This window comes from Grampus griseus (genome assembly GCF_964374135.1).
Source record: "Grampus griseus genome assembly, chromosome: 10".
Classification (NCBI taxonomy): domain Eukaryota; kingdom Metazoa; phylum Chordata; class Mammalia; order Artiodactyla; family Delphinidae; genus Grampus; species Grampus griseus.
The window spans coordinates 77,912,682-77,928,213 of NC_139004.1; the positions used below are offsets into that span (position 1 = coordinate 77,912,682).

The following is a 15,532-nucleotide window of genomic DNA, read 5'->3' on the forward strand; positions in this document are numbered from 1 at the left end:
TTATGATTACTGTTACCATTATTCCCTGCAGGCAATGATAAGTCCTCTGACATGAGTTTTGGTCCTCTAATGGGCAGGTATTAAAGCTTGGTCATACTGACACAGATAACTTTTGTTTAAAACAAAGATGGAAGTAGAAATAGCAAAAGCATTTTATGATGTGAGTTCACCCTGGCCAACCACCCTTGAAATTTTATATCAGTTCTGATAGTTAATTAAGTATGATACTACGTGAATGCTAAAAATTCCATAGGAAGCCTATGGAATCTTATTTTGTGACGAAGTTTTAAGCCAAACAAAAAACACACATCCTTACATGTTATTGAAGCCATTTAAGACTGAAACATAGGTAAGTAAAGATGGCTTTACCCGATCATGGGGTGGAGAGATAATGCTATCTTTATTGTAAAATTAGAGATCTTGAAAATACTTCCACACCATCTCCTGTCCTGTGTACCAGTGACCCCATGCAAACCAAACACACAAATAAATATTACACAAACACGCTACCGGCTTTTGCTTTCACCCTCACTAGTTAAGAAAAGATTTGGAAATATAAGGTTAGTAGTATGAGCAGAGGGTGAAATATGTAATATTTTGAATGACTTTCACTCATTACGTACTTCCAGTACTTTAAATATCATAATGTGTGGGTAGTATTTCCTCCTGTATTAAGTTGCTATGGATAAAATTTTAAATTACTTTTTCCTTTTTGCCACAAGAGATATAGGAAGATTAAACCCAGGTATGTTATTCCCTGAGAATGAGATTTAATTTGCCTGAATAACTCAAGTCTGTCTACAGCAGGTTGGTACTTTGCTTTTTGGTAGTTTTGATTCAGGATTAACCCTCTTTGAGATTCAAAATGGTTTTTTGAATTTTGTTTATTTTCTTCTCATCAAATATTGGAGCTTGAACAAATTGGGTTTATGGTATATCCCACTACAAGGTAAGACTTGTGAATTCAGGAATTTTGTCAAGCTGTTTATAGTTTACAGAGCAATACTAACCCATATTAGCAGGCAGTCCTTACTTGTCGAATGCATAAGTCAAGGTTTCCCAACCTTGGCAACTACTGACATTTTCCATTTGATTCTTTGTTGTGGGCAGCTGTCTTCTGCATTGTAGGATGTTGAACAACATCGTTGGCCTCTACCCTCTACATGCCAGTAGGTGTCAGTAGCACCAACCCACCCCTCCCAGCTGTGACAACCTCATATGTCTCCAATTATTGCCAAATGTCTTTTGGGGGAGGGAAGGGTCCACATTGCCCTTTATTGAAACCACTGCAGCAAGTGAATGTATTGCCTTGACATGTCAAAGGAAATCTTCCAAACTATAAGTTCCTGGCTGAACACGAATGAAGAATTTGGAAGCTATTTGATTTACATAATCAATACAGGGCACTAAAATGGATCATTTACTCTCCACCAATGTTAACAGGATTATTGAATCACTTCGAGAGATTTGTTATTGTAAGAGGGAAATTATCTTTCGTCATCATGGGGCAGAAGAGAAGGGGTCACCCTCAGTCACTGAGAGTAATATTGTGGCAGTGTTTTATCATCCCTCCTACTTCTCCCAACCCAGTTCTTAAAGGAACCTAATGTTATTTCCAGGTCCGAATACAGAGGTTCTAGCCCCAATGTCTACAAAGTATTTAACATTGCAAATGGGATATGGAACTCTGGGTTATTTTGGTGACGCAGCTGTTGACAGCTCATACATTTCTGGAACGTGAGAAGCATCCTCTGACAATGTGCAATTGTTGTCTAAGCGACTACATTGCCATTTGCCACAGTTCTGGCTCCCTTCACGTGGTGTTTAGAGGACTTGGAAAATTTGCCACCGTATTAGCAAGGAGGAATGTTGGGTGTGAAGACAGGCCTGGGGGAATAGGCTCAGTCATCACACTTCATCCTCGCCAAGTTCTCAGCTCAAATGAAATGCAAGTGGGTGGTATTTTAAATAAATCAATCTCTCTGTCTAAAGAGATACAAATGTTTAGATGATCCTAGGCACATCACTTAGCCTTTCTAACCTGGATATACTATCCATAAAAGAGGGGATGGCGGTGATGCTTAAATGATGTATTTAAAGTACCTAGCACAGTGGCTGGCATGTAGCAAGAACTGAATTGATATAAGCTATTATGATAATTATCATCATTATTAAACATATGCAGGAGGTGTTACACCGCATAAGCTAGTTGACAATAATGGAAAGAGGAAGGATTCAAGGACAATGAAGTCACACAGGGTGGAATCTTGGTTCAGCTACTTACTAGCTGTGTGAACACTTGTATCAATCAGCCTAGGTTATGCTGCATTGTAGTAAAAAAAAGACTTTAACATCTCAGTTGCTTACAGCTACAACTTAATTTCTTGCTCAGCTCCGCATCCATCAAGGTCCAGTTGCAGCTCTACACTACATCAGTCTTATGCCAAGACCCAGGCTGTGAGTGCAGCCTCTGTGTAATATTGTACATTGTATTCATCATAGCAGAAGGAAATTAACAAGATGGCAAATCATGAAGAAGTTCTTAAAACTTCCGCTCAGAGATGCATTCATCACTTCTGCCCACAACCACTGACCAAAGCAAGTAACACTGCAACTCCTGAGTTCAAAGGGGCAAGGATATATAGCGGAGGGGCACTGCAGAGAGTGACAAGACGGTGCCACAATCGACCACGCCTCTAATGTGGGCCTCTGAGCCTTCACCTTTGCTTCTGTAGAAGTGTTAGCAGTCAGAAATTCAACTAATACACACGGAGAGATTATGATGTACCAGACTCTGCCCAAGATATGTTATCTACAAAACCTCATCGAGTCCTCATAACAACCAGCTAAATTAATGTTGTTGGCTCCCTTTGACAGATTTTTAAAAACATGAGGTCTTTAGGACGTTAGATAACCTCACACACAAAATCATATACAAAAATTGCAGGACACACAGTAAGTATTTGTAGTTGCATAATGGCTTATTTTTGAAACAACTTGTTTCTAATTGTTTTAGACTCTATCTGCATGTAGGAAGAGCAGTAGGAACAAAACTGGCTGGCTGCAGATGGTGCAACTAGCCCTCTGGAGTTCTGACTCACTAACTTTCTAGTTTTTCTCCAACAAAACCCACGGGCAGGGGGCATCTACATTGGGACACTCTTTCTTACCCAGTTTTGGCCCGCTGCCTCCCCTTCTCAGACTCTAAACTATTCATTTGCATCTTTCTCCCCAACTCCTGAATATTAATTACTCTCCCTCCTCCTCTTCCCCCCATCCCCCAACTCCAGACCTTTTTGGCAAATCTTATTAGTAAACAGATGGGCTATCTGTGTTGCTGGGAGACCACTTCATACATGGGGTCCAGTCCAAAGGGAGTGAGAAGGAAGGGGACATATCAGCTACAAGGTGGAATGGCTAAGCGTGCTGAAGACGACTCCTCCTTCTTTTCTGATTATTTTGAATTCAACTCTGGCTTCATTCTCTGCACTCCCCTTCCATGGCCCTCAATTCCGTCATCCCTAAAATGAGAATAACACTACTACTAACCCATGGGGGTTTTGTGAATATTTAATGAAGTAATGTTTATAAAGCCCTTAACACAATTTCTGATTCATAGAAAGAACTCAATTGTCTTGTTGTTGTTTACTAGTTTTGGCAAGCTTAGCAGACTAAGGAAGAAAGAGTACGAGTTGAGGTGGGGATGCACTCAGGCCTATTTATGACGGACTGGGGGAGCTTCATTCGAGGGTTGTATCCTAGGCAAAGTATCCCACTAGAAACAGCATGAGTTTTGAAGGAACTTGAATTCCAATCCCTGTTTAGCCCCTCATGAGCTATGTTAGCTTGGCTAATTCAGCCTCGCGAAGTCTATTTGTTTTTCCTACTTTAAAAAATGGACATTATAATTCTCTCCTGACCTCACACAGTGGCCATGGGATTACCTGCCTGGCACACTGTCCCATATTTTCATGACTTATTCGTTTCCCCTCTCCCCCTTCTAGCTCCCTTCCCCCTGGCCTGACCCTCTGCTTACCCCTGAGGTAACGGGCAGTGTTTAGCCTGTTCCTTGATGTATCCCAGCACCTGGCACTGCTTGGTCACATGGAGAACGTTCCATGAAGGCTGAGAGGAATGACCGAGTCAGCAGTCTTTCTCTGGTGTTCAGAAGTCACCAGAACGCACACACCTCCCCATGTAAGGTGTGGGCTGCCTCTCTCTCTTACCTGGAAACCCCGTCCTCAGGCAGGGGACCGTCTTCCTGAGGGTGCCAGCCTGCTTTCCCCAAACCTACAGCCCCAAAGTTGCCCTGGAGCCTCAGGGAACCGGGCGCGAGCGGCACCGCCGCTCCCAAGGTCGCAGTTGGGCCTCGCCCACCTCCTCGTCCTCCCTTCCGGACCTCGCAGCTGGCCAATTGCAGCCTCCCCCGGGCCGCTGGGCGGGCTCCAGCGCCGTCCCGGTCTCCCGCCTCCACCGCAGCTCCGCCTCCCCACCCGCCCCTCCCACTCTCGCCGCCTGTGCTCACCTCAGCCGCGCGCAGGCTTCGAGAACCCAGCGTCCGCGAGCCCGCGCCCGGCACCCAGCACTCCCCGGCCTAGCTCCTCCGGCTCTTTCGGAAAGGGGGCTTCTGGCTCTGAGGACGAGGACGGTAGTGGCCCTCAAACTTCATTTTCAAAGGCACCACTGGTTGAGAAGAGCGAGCGAGGCGAGCTATGGACCCCGTGAGCCAGGTAGGACCGACTGGGCAGCGCGGGTGATGCCGCGGGACCCCCGGGCTCCGGATGCTGCGTCTCCAGACCCTTCCTCACGCTGTCTCTTTCTCTCTCTTGCCTCCTTGGTCCACAGCTGGCCTCGGCAGGCACCTTCCGGGTGCTGAAGGAGCCCCTTGCCTTCCTGCGAGCCCTGGAATTGGTGAGTAGCGGTGTGTGTGCGGGGAGGGGACCAAGGCGGCGAACCAGTAGGTGAGGAGAGGTCGGGTGCGGTGCTGTCTGCTCGGTTCTGCTCCAAGCCTGGGATGCAAAAGCCGCTTCCTTCAATCCTCCCCACTCCCCAGGTGCCATTCCGGGATGGCGGGGACAGGATGTAGGGTCCCGGCTTGGAGGCGGGAACGTGGACGAGTTTTTGCAGGCGCTTAGACGAGGTGTCATGTCTCATGTCACCGAGGCGCTTGCACACGCTCAGGGGCTGGAGAAAGAAGCCTCCTGGGGAGATCGGGAGGGGAACAGATGGGGGAGCTGCCGCTGGGCTCTGGCTGCTCACCTGGATTATTGCGGGGGTGAGGGCGTGAGAGGAGGGACCGGGGCTGAGCGGAGTAGCGAGCGGGGAGGGCTTTGCCAAGCTGGGAAAGTTGGTGAGCACTGGGGCAGCTCTCCGCCCCGCCCGGGATGCTTGGAAGCGCTGTGATCCGCGCTCCGCAGCCGGAGCTCCAGGGAGAGAGAAGCTTCGAGGCTGTGAAAGATACTGCCGTCGAGAGCGGGACTCCTTCTTCCCATCTCAGAGTTTCTCTACCCTGGCTGCTCTCGAGGGCTTTTCTGATTTCTTCTAGAACCTCCCAGCCTTCTCTGTGGAGCTTGCTTCAGCGACGGGGCTTTAGGAAGTTATAGTACTCTTCTCTTCGGTCCCCTTAACAAACAACTTGATAGTCCTAGGGCAACTTATCTGTTGGCAGAGGAGTGAGGCGCAGAAACAGTTACCCAGGGGGCCACAGAGCCATGTTAGTGTCAATGCTTGCATGATGGTTATTCAGAGTGAAATCTGCGGGTCACACATTCTCTTGCTAGGAGCTCTGAAAGGCAAGCGAACCTATCTGAACAGAAAGTTCAGAGCCCGTCATGTAGCATTAATCACAGGCCCTACCACCGACTAGCTGGGAAGTTATGTAAGAGCGTGTTCTGTCCTCCCAGATCTTAGCTCCAAGGCCCAGTATCCAGCTTTGGCAACACAAACTGTGGTACATGCTTACGTGGATGATCTACAGGGTAATCACATTTGCCTTGTTTGTAAACCTGCATAAAAATGCACTAATATATCAACCACACATAACATCAGGACAGCATTTGGAAGGCTTGAACTATTGGTTTGGGGATAGCTATTCTAAAACTGTTTTCCTCACAGCCACCGGTTAAAGCAAGCAGGAGTCACAGTCTGGGCAGCTTTCAGTTGACTTTCTCAGAGTTCTGTCCACATTTGATCATTCAGCCATTCAACAAACATTCTCTGTGGAAGAGTGATTTTTTTGCTCAGTGTAAAGGCTCCATTGTCAAGCCATTGTCTCTCAAAACAAAATTCAAAGGCCTGACATCATTTCTGACAGAATCTCTTATTGTTTCACACTGTCACTCACCTGAAACATTAGTTTGTATCCCCTTCAGTTGCAACGTTATTTCATGTCACTCCCCACACACAGCCTCTATGAGTATCTTTCAGAGTGTGGTAAACCTGGATGAATTTTTTTTTCCATGCAGATTTCTGGACACAAAATAAAAATATTGGGAATGTGGGTGCCCAGGAATCTGGATTTTAAACAAACTCCCCAGATAATTCTTATGCACATTAAAGTTAGAGGACTACCACCCTAAGCTATACAAGGAGCCCCCCAAACTCCAAAGCGCTTTTTACCTTAAGGCTCTTGTTATTCTTATTAATACTATATGGAATGCCCTCACAGCCCAAGCTGAGAACAAATGTTTGTCTTTTAACCTCAGCTTAAAGATTACCTCCTCAGTGAAGATTTCTCTCATATTTGGTTCTTCCCCTTTCCTCTACCCCAAACTGAATGATTCACCCCACTCTTTGGGCTTCCATGACATCTTATCCATTCATTTATTCTTGAGAATTTATCACACTGCCTTATAGTTTTTTCTTGGTGTGTGTGTGTGAGAGAGAGAGAGGGAGAGAGAACTTATTACATTTAAAATATTTTTTTGATTTATGTATAGTTGGTTTCCTCTCTTCTGGGCCTCTGAGGCTCTAAGGAAGAAGGTATTTTGCTTGTAAATCAGCGATTAGCCTCTCATTTGTGGGAGAGAAGCTGAATAATGGACCAGTGAAACCTTAAAAGGTCAGATAAGTTAGTTGATCACTACCTTTTGAAAGAGCTAAGGTCAAGAGATGAGAGCAGGGACATAGAAGCTTTGAGAAAGTTTATCAAAATGGAGAAAGGAAAATATCTCTTCTGTGCATGCCATGGGTGAAGAGTCACTCTGAGGTCTTTGTTTTCTGTGGGAGAGAGTGAGGAGAGAGTTCTAGCTCTTGGATGGCAGGAAATTTGTTCTGCTTGCCTCTGTGTTCCCCACAGGTGCCTTTCATGGTGCTCGGTAAACAGTAGTGATCAGCAAAAAGTGTAAATTGACTGTGACAGAGCACTAAAACACCTGGTTTCTCCTGTTCTGTGGGGCGACAGCTTCAAAGTTGGTAGTCTTGAAAGACTTTGAACTACAATCCTTTTTCTTTTTCAGTATTTATTCTGTAGAAGTAAAAGTGTATGTAAAGATCTATGCTCAAGGCTATTTACTGCAACATCCTTTGTAGAGGAAAGAACTAGAAACAATTAGTAAGTCCGTTAATAGGAAAATCGTTAATGTATGATTCATGCATGCTGTGAAATATTATACTGTCGTTAAAAAGATGGGTTAAATTGATATGCATTGTGCTGGCAGTCAGCATAGGTAACTGTGTTTGATAAAATTATTAAGTGCAGAAAAATGAGTTTCATTCTTAGTATTTGATGAAATTGTTATGTGGAAAAAAGTGGTTTTCGGTTTTCCTTCTTTTAATCAACGCATGGGAAATGTATTCAGTCAGATTTCAGACTAATGTATAGCATATAATATTTTTGTAAAAAGAAAATAAGAAAATATAGTTATGTATGTGAATGTGGGCACGTGTGTTTGTAATTTGTATAACCATAGATGTATACCTCTGAACTGTTAAAACTGATGTTTTTCCCAAAGGGTGTAATTTGAGATTCAGTGGGGAGAGAAGAGGGTGAAGGAAAGCTGTGGTCTTCAGGAAGAATCACAGGCGTATCACTTGTCCACAGTTGTGCGCATGAGTAATTAAAAAAAATAACTTATATTTTAAATGATCTTCTATGGATTGACCATTTGAAGCAGTATTACTTCTAAATACATCCTCCACTTTGAGATTTATTGCCTTGGGGGGAAAATGCACTTTATTGATGTGTTCTTTGCTTAGGAAAGGCTCATGTATACAGTAGATTTAAAGTTTAAAAAACGTATAAAAGTCAAGTCTTCAGGGAAAAAGCTTTAGCCAATTTCAAAGACCTTGAGGCAAAACTTCCAAATCCTTAATCTCTACTTAAATGAGGTCAGGGGACTTTCCGCTATCTTTTGGGTCAAAACCAAAATTCAGGACACAGCACTGACTCTGGTGGTCTGTTTTGTTTATTCCCTGATGATAAAATAGGTCCAGAAAAATGTCTTAAACCATCATTTGGAGATGGTAAAAAAAATTTTTTTAATTGAACTTACCTTATTTCTCAGACTTACTAAATTGGTGTAGAATCCTGCCTTCCACCGATCATTCTTATTTTGCTAATTCTTTGCCAGTAGAATTTTGGCCTGCTTTTTTTTTTCCTTTTAAAGCATTTTTCTTAATACATTCTTTTTTCTGTCTACTATTTACAAGGCTCTGGATTTGCACCTGTGGATTTATGTGTAATGGAATGTAGGGACCCCAACAGTTCCAAATTGTCCAGGACTTGAGTTGGTGCACATGTAAGGGCATCAAAGGGACTTCAGCTCCCCCAAATGATATTTGCTTGGCTGGCAGGTCCAGACTCCGTCCCTCTAAAATTAACTGCTGGGGCAACTTGCTTGATTCCTCTAATTCTTATTCTCTGACCTCCATCCCCCATTTTGCTACCATTTCTGCTACAACCCCTGGGCTCCATATCTCCATTCTGCCTTTCCTTTCTGCCTTTCCAAAGGAGGCCAGCTTATCCAGAGATGCAGCATGTCTGATGTACGAGGCATAGAGCTCCTTGATTTAAATGGAGATACCTGCTTCTCTAATCTTCATTCCTGAATCTGAATTCTGATCTATGTTTTTCAAACGTCATACTGCTTGCTTGATATGAATAGTATTTCTGATCATGTTATTGATAATGACACAGTAAGCATGTTTGATATAATAAAATATAATATAATATAGTTATCATTTTAAACTCTTAAGGAGAGAAGTAACAGTAGCTACCTCTGTCATGCAGCCTTCATATGAGGCACTATATTCCAGTGCTTTCCATACATCATCGTATTGAATCTGTATGGCTTACATTCCCATTTCACCATGGAATTCAGGGGATGTTTATAACTCATCAGGGACAAAATTGTAGGAAATGGCAAAGCCAAGATTTGACATTCTCACTCCAAACTGTGTTCTCTTAAATGCTACACTCTTCTGCTTCCTTCAGTGCGACAGGCACCTGCTGTAACTTATCCCTAATCCTCAGAAACGTTAAAAGGCAGGTGCTATCCGATTTTGCAGTGTTTATCTCACTCACTCTGATGTGTATTTCAGGCGTCTTCTGAAAATGCCAAGGAGTGTTTATATTTAGAGACTAACTCAAGAGACGACAATTGTCTTTGATATTGTTTTATTTTCTGTTGGTTATTAATTAACCAAGGTAGAGTAGGTTCTAATTAAAAATCAGTATCTTTTCATTTAAAATACATAGAAAAAGATTTTGATTATAAAGCCAATAATTTAACCTTATTTTATGGGTCGTTTTTTTCTATTTTTTTAAAAATACCTGTGCATGAGTCAGACAACTCTTCTTTTCTAAGCATAAATAACACAGGAATTCTAACATACAACTTGTTTAAATTATGAGCTGCAGTCTGCCACTGAGGGTGGGATATAATTTCAAAGCTACATTAATTTGGATTTAATTATAACTGCTAGCTTCTCAAGTGACAAAAATCATGTATAAATGAAATATGAATCAATAAATACACTTTTCATAAAAGAGCAGCTCCCCAGTGGGCTAATGGATTTGTCCCTTCATGCTTTTCTGAGTTTCATTAAGACATTGGTATTTTGCGCCACGAATACAGAAAAAAAGATGAAAATACTGCGTATGGATTTGAATCCCAATTTTATTCTTCCACTAGCTTGATGACCTTGGGCAAGTTATTTAACTGTATTAGGTATCATTTTTTTCTCATCTGTAAAATGGGACTGATAACATCAATAGTTGCTACTTCAAAGGATTGCTATAAATGACTTAATTCACATAAACCACCTTGCATGGTGCCTGGGCTATAAAAAGTGCTCAGCAAATGATTGTGAAGGTGATGATGATGACATGATGATGATGATGGTGATAATGATGATAACAATTTGAGTGATTCTGGGAATGATGAAAAAGGAAGAAGTAGAAATCTACCGGAGAGTAATTTATAACATTATGGCAACTTCTTGCAAGTTAGAGCCTTGGCAAAGTTCTGACGTAGAAAATCTATATTCACAGTTATGTGTGTGCCTCTTTTGAGCCCCTCACCACTTATACCTTGCTGCCAGGGATTTTTTTTTACCATAGCATGTGTGACTCTCTAGGGAATTGCTCCTTGGAATAATTGCATTCAAGGAACATTCCAGAGAGGCCAGTGTTGAACCTAAAGGAAAAGAAGAATTGCAGGAACTTAGTTCTAAGGAATTTTTTGCTGAGGTGTGGGGAGACAGTTTTCCTGATCTTTCTGAAATCATAATCCATAGACATTGCTTATTCTTGGAAGAGTTACATGTATCCAACTGAATTCTCCAGGGTGTAGACAAAGGTTCTTATAGCATCAACCACTATAAGGCGCTTACTAACCACACCCTAATACCCAGGTACACCTGGCTCTTGGGAATCACCCAGATAAAAGTAGGAGAAGAACCCAGCTCTCATGCTCAAGTAGAAACATTACCCTTAGTTCTCTGTTCCCCAGAGGATTCACATTTCCTCCTGATTCAAGTAGGAAAAATAGTTTTATGTTAATATAAAAAAATAATAAAAAGCCTCTAAGGAATATATCTACAACACAATGACTTTCCTTTGAGTCTTCTCCTTCTGTCTTTGACCTTGGCTGTATTTGTAATTATTCTCGTTCATTCTATTAGCTTAGCCATCCTGTGAGAACCTCACTTCCTCACTGAATTTTGGGGACAACACCCCTTGCCTACCTTCTCATAGTTTTGGAAATTTTAAGTAAGAACAAGCAAGTAAAACACTTTGTAAACTACTAAATGTCCTCCAAAAGTAAAAGATAGTTGTGATCATGATGATGGTGATGATAAGAGGCAATTTTCTCCAATCTAGGAGACTCTGGATATCATGGGATAATTGATGAAGACTGGGGTGTGAAGTATCTCTGCTCCCTGCGGGGCTGAGCCCTTCTCAACCACTCTCCATCCTCTAGCTTTTGCCCCAGTCTTTTTGATCTCTTTGGAACCTGCTGTCTGTTGAAACTGATGCATCATCAAAACTTGGAGGAAATCCACCCTCAACCCTTTTCACTCTCACACTAAAAGCCTGTTTCTTGCTCTGTACACATTTCACCTTTATTAGATATTTCGGGGGCCTGGTTATGGTCTCTTGCTGGGCTGATGGACTTTTGCACATGCCCCTTCCTGTGCTTAGAACACACACTCTCTCTTTTCACCAGCCTCCCTTTGGCTGGCAAATTCCTCTTCTCTTTTCAGGTGTCAATTTAGACATCACTTCTTTTGGACTTTTTTTTTTTTAATTTATTTATTTTTGGCTGCGTTGGGTCTTTGTTGCACGTGGGCTTTCTCTAGTTGTGGTGAGCGGGAACTACTCTTCATTGCGGTGTGCGGGCTTCTCACTGCAGTGGTTTCTCTTGCTGAGGAGTACGGGCCCTAGGTGCGTGGGCTTCAGTGGTTGTGGCTTGCGGGCTCTAGAGCACAGCCTCAGTAGTTGTGGCACGTGGGCTTAGTTGCTCTGTGGCATGTGGGATCTTCCCGGACCAGGGATTGAACCCATGCCCCCTGCTTTTTTTTTTTTTTTTTTGCGGTACTTGGGCCTCTCACTGTTGTGGCCTCTCCCGTTGCGGAGCACAGGCTCCGGATGCGCAGGCTCAGTGGCCATGGCTCACGGGCCCAGCCCCTCTGCGGCATGTGGGTTCTTCCCAGACCGGGGCACGAACCCGCATCCACTGCATCAGCGGGCGGACTCTCAACCACTGCGCCACCAGGGAAGCCCGGCAGGTGGATTCTTAACCACTGCGCCACCAGGGAAGTCCAACATCACTTATTTTGGGAGGGCCTCTCTGAGTAGGGAGGTCCCTCCAGATGAAGTCAGTCTCCTGATGGCTCCCAGAGCACACTATTTAGTGACTTTTTTTTTTTTACATTTTAGCTCCTCAAACAGACTAAAGGCTCTGTGAAAACAAGGATCTTGTTTGTCTTGTTCATCAGTACATTCTAAGTATCTAACACAGTGCTTGACACATGGTAGGAACACCTCCAGGGGCATTCATAAGTCCCACCAAAACACCCAGGCAATTGAACATAGGAACCAGGCAATTGACAATATTCAATATCCTGAGATAAACCATAATGGAAAAGAATATAAAAAAGAATGTATAGGGCTTCCCTGGTGGCTCAGTGGTTGACAGTCCGCCTGCCGATGCAGGGGACACGGGTTCGTGCCCCAGTCTGGGAGGATCCCATATGCCTCGGGGCGGCTGGGCCCATGGGCCATGGCCGCTGGGCCTGCGTGTCCGGAGCCTGTGCTCTGCAACGGGAGAGGCCACAGCAGTGGGAGGCCCGCGTACCGCAAAAAAATAAATAAATAAATAAAAGAATGTATATATATATATATAACTGAATCACTTTGCTGTACAGCAGAAATTAACACAACACTATAGATCAACTGTACTTCAATAAAAAACCTAAAACATCCAGGCAGTAGGTGCTTAGTAAGTACTGGTTGAAGAAAGTGAGGGAAAAAAGGAGGGAGGAAAGAGAATAGAGAATGAATAAATGAATCCTTGAGAACACATTGGGTGGAGTGTCAAGTACCTTTCATGATCTCCATTGTGAAGAGGAACTGTAGGGACTCCCATAGAAACAAAGGTTTAGCTGTCAGTCTTGGTTGTGGAGGAGAGTAACTCCTGACTCAACTGTCAAGGAAGGAGGGCAGCTGCAGGCATGCCCCCTGCACAGCGCGGAAGGAGAAAGAACTCTTAGGGAAAATAATCGCATGAGGAGTGGCACAGGCGTAGGCTGCAGGTCTTCGGTTCAAGGCAACGCCTTAGCAAGAGTGTTGCCGGTATCGTGCCTTGGCCGCCATCCCACTGCCTTCTTGGTGTGTTCCCTTTCTCCTGCTCGTTGAGCTCATTCTTTCTGTGATTCTCATCTCACGTCCTAAGAGAAGGAATACGATTGGCTCAGTGGATAATTTGTTCAGGGGACACAACCGTCGGCCCCAGGCCATATCAGGCTATGGATTGGCTGCCCTGGGCCAGAGGTTCACTGCGAGTCCCTGTCACTTGTGGCCTGAATACAAAGTGTCATGAGATTCAAAACATGTCCCCTAGACTGTTCTTTAAGTCCTGGGCACTTTAGGCACAGGGAGAGGTGTATGTGTCTTGTGGACGAAGAAGGCGGAACTGGTAATTTTCTTAAGGAGAAGACATTGCTTCTTTGAGATTTGGGGAGCAGGCTTCCTGGAATTCGCTCTGACGAGGGGCCATTGGGGGGATCCACACCGATAATGTGATCTGGAGGGGCTGTGCCTTTGCCCTTTCAACACGTGGGCTCTGCCAGCTGGTGCCGCTTGTTCATCAGTTGAAAAGCCTCTTTCTGAGAATAACGACGGGGTTTTTCCTTAGGCTATCTCATGACTCATGAAGGAAAACATATAACCCCAAACCACACATATTTCATCTTTGTTCATAAATTGGTAGGTTAATTCAACACTGGCCCTTAACATTAGAAGACTACATTAATGAGTACCTCAGTTATCTGCTTGTGTTTATTAACATGGTAGAAGAACATGAATGGATGGGGGGGTTAATTTAATATCCCTATGCAAATAAAATTTTTTATCTTGAATGTTTACTCATGGGAGAGTCATTGGCTTGCCTGGTGTGATGGGTCCTGTTTGTTTCAGGAGGGTATGGGGGAGGAATTGGTTGACAAGCAAGAATCCTATGAAAAACCTGGAAGGTAATATGGGGCTTGAAGGAGCCTGGGCTTTGGAATGAGCTTTTTGCTGGAAGCCTGGCTCTTCTCTCCAGCCATGGGACACTGAGCAGATTACGTGATTGTGCTTGTTCTCAGGTCCGAGGCCGTCAAATGAAGGTCATGAAAGTCACATCTTTGGGTTACCGTGAGGGTTCAGTAAGAGAGTGTTTATAAAACCCCCAGCAGAGCATCTGGTTTATATTGAGGCTCCCTAACTGTAACTAAGGAAGAGGTTGTTAAAGACAATGATATGTTATCTGTAAATAAAATTAAGCATTCCAAAATTTTTCAGGAGAGTATATACATAAAGTTTGGTCAATATATTATCATCATATTGTTTTTTATTTCTATTCTCTCTTCATTGTGAGATAATCATAAAATATACACAAATAGTAGTAACACTAATACATAGAGACAAGGACTTAACCTAAGTGCCCTACATGTGTTATTTCACTTGATCTCACTTTACTTTTGAAGGACCAAATAATAACCCTTTTTATATGTGAAGGAACTGAGGCCTAGAGAGGGCAAACAACTTGCTTAAAATCATATAGCGAGCATGTGAGAGAGCTAGGACTTGAACCCAGGCATCTAGATGCCAGGCCCCTTGATCTTAATCATTTTTCCATATCACGCACCACGCATTAGTAGTGATCACTCATTACCTCTGAATCTTGAAGTTAAATGATTTCCCCAATGAAAACAGCCAGGACAATATATATAATTGCTTCTTAAAGTCATGTCTTCTTATTCCTCATTCAGGTCCCTTTCTGCTATCTCATGTTGTCAGAGCACAAAGAAAAATATAAATGCTCATCCCGATAAAGACTAAGGATGTCCAGACCTTCTCAGGGACCTTTTTCCTTCTCAAAAATACTCCTAACCCCTGAGAAAATTTTAGTGGTCTGTGTATCTTTTCTAACAAAATCTTTATTCACTGATCCATTGCATAAAGAAATTCAGGTTTAGAAATGTGTTGTTGAAACATGCCTGTAAAGAGTTTTGTAGAAGTCAGAAAGGATCCAGATATTTAGCAAGATGATGAACACTTAAATTTTCTTTGGATGCCTGATAAATTACTTGAGTCAAACAGATTCCATCTTGGATGCAGGAAGAGCAAATGAACTGTCTGCCCATTGTGTGTGTGTGTGTGTGTGTGTGTGTGTGCGTGCGTATGTGTGTGTGTGAGCTGCCATCCTTTGGATTTGTTACTTTGAAGGATTTGTGTGCCAAATAAGAAGACATACCCCCTATGGCTTTAACAAGAAGCACTCACACATCCATCTTGTCTACCATGAGACTGCCCTTCTGTCCCTGA

The 15,532-nt window shown here is 43.3% G+C and overlaps 1 protein-coding gene across 1 annotated transcript in view; it reads left to right on the top strand.

Moving 5' to 3' along the window:
* Window positions 1–4,530: 4,530 nt before the first annotated feature.
* Window positions 4,531–15,532, top strand: part of SYNPR (synaptoporin) — a 287,678-nt gene continuing 276,676 nt past the window's right edge. Inside the window, exons 1-2 of the mRNA XM_082664117.1 lie at window positions 4,531–4,730; window positions 4,846–4,911. Of these exons, the coding sequence (XP_082520243.1) occupies window positions 4,713–4,730; window positions 4,846–4,911 (84 nt within the window). The 5' untranslated portion in view covers window positions 4,531–4,712. The remainder of the gene's footprint in view (window positions 4,731–4,845; window positions 4,912–15,532) is intronic.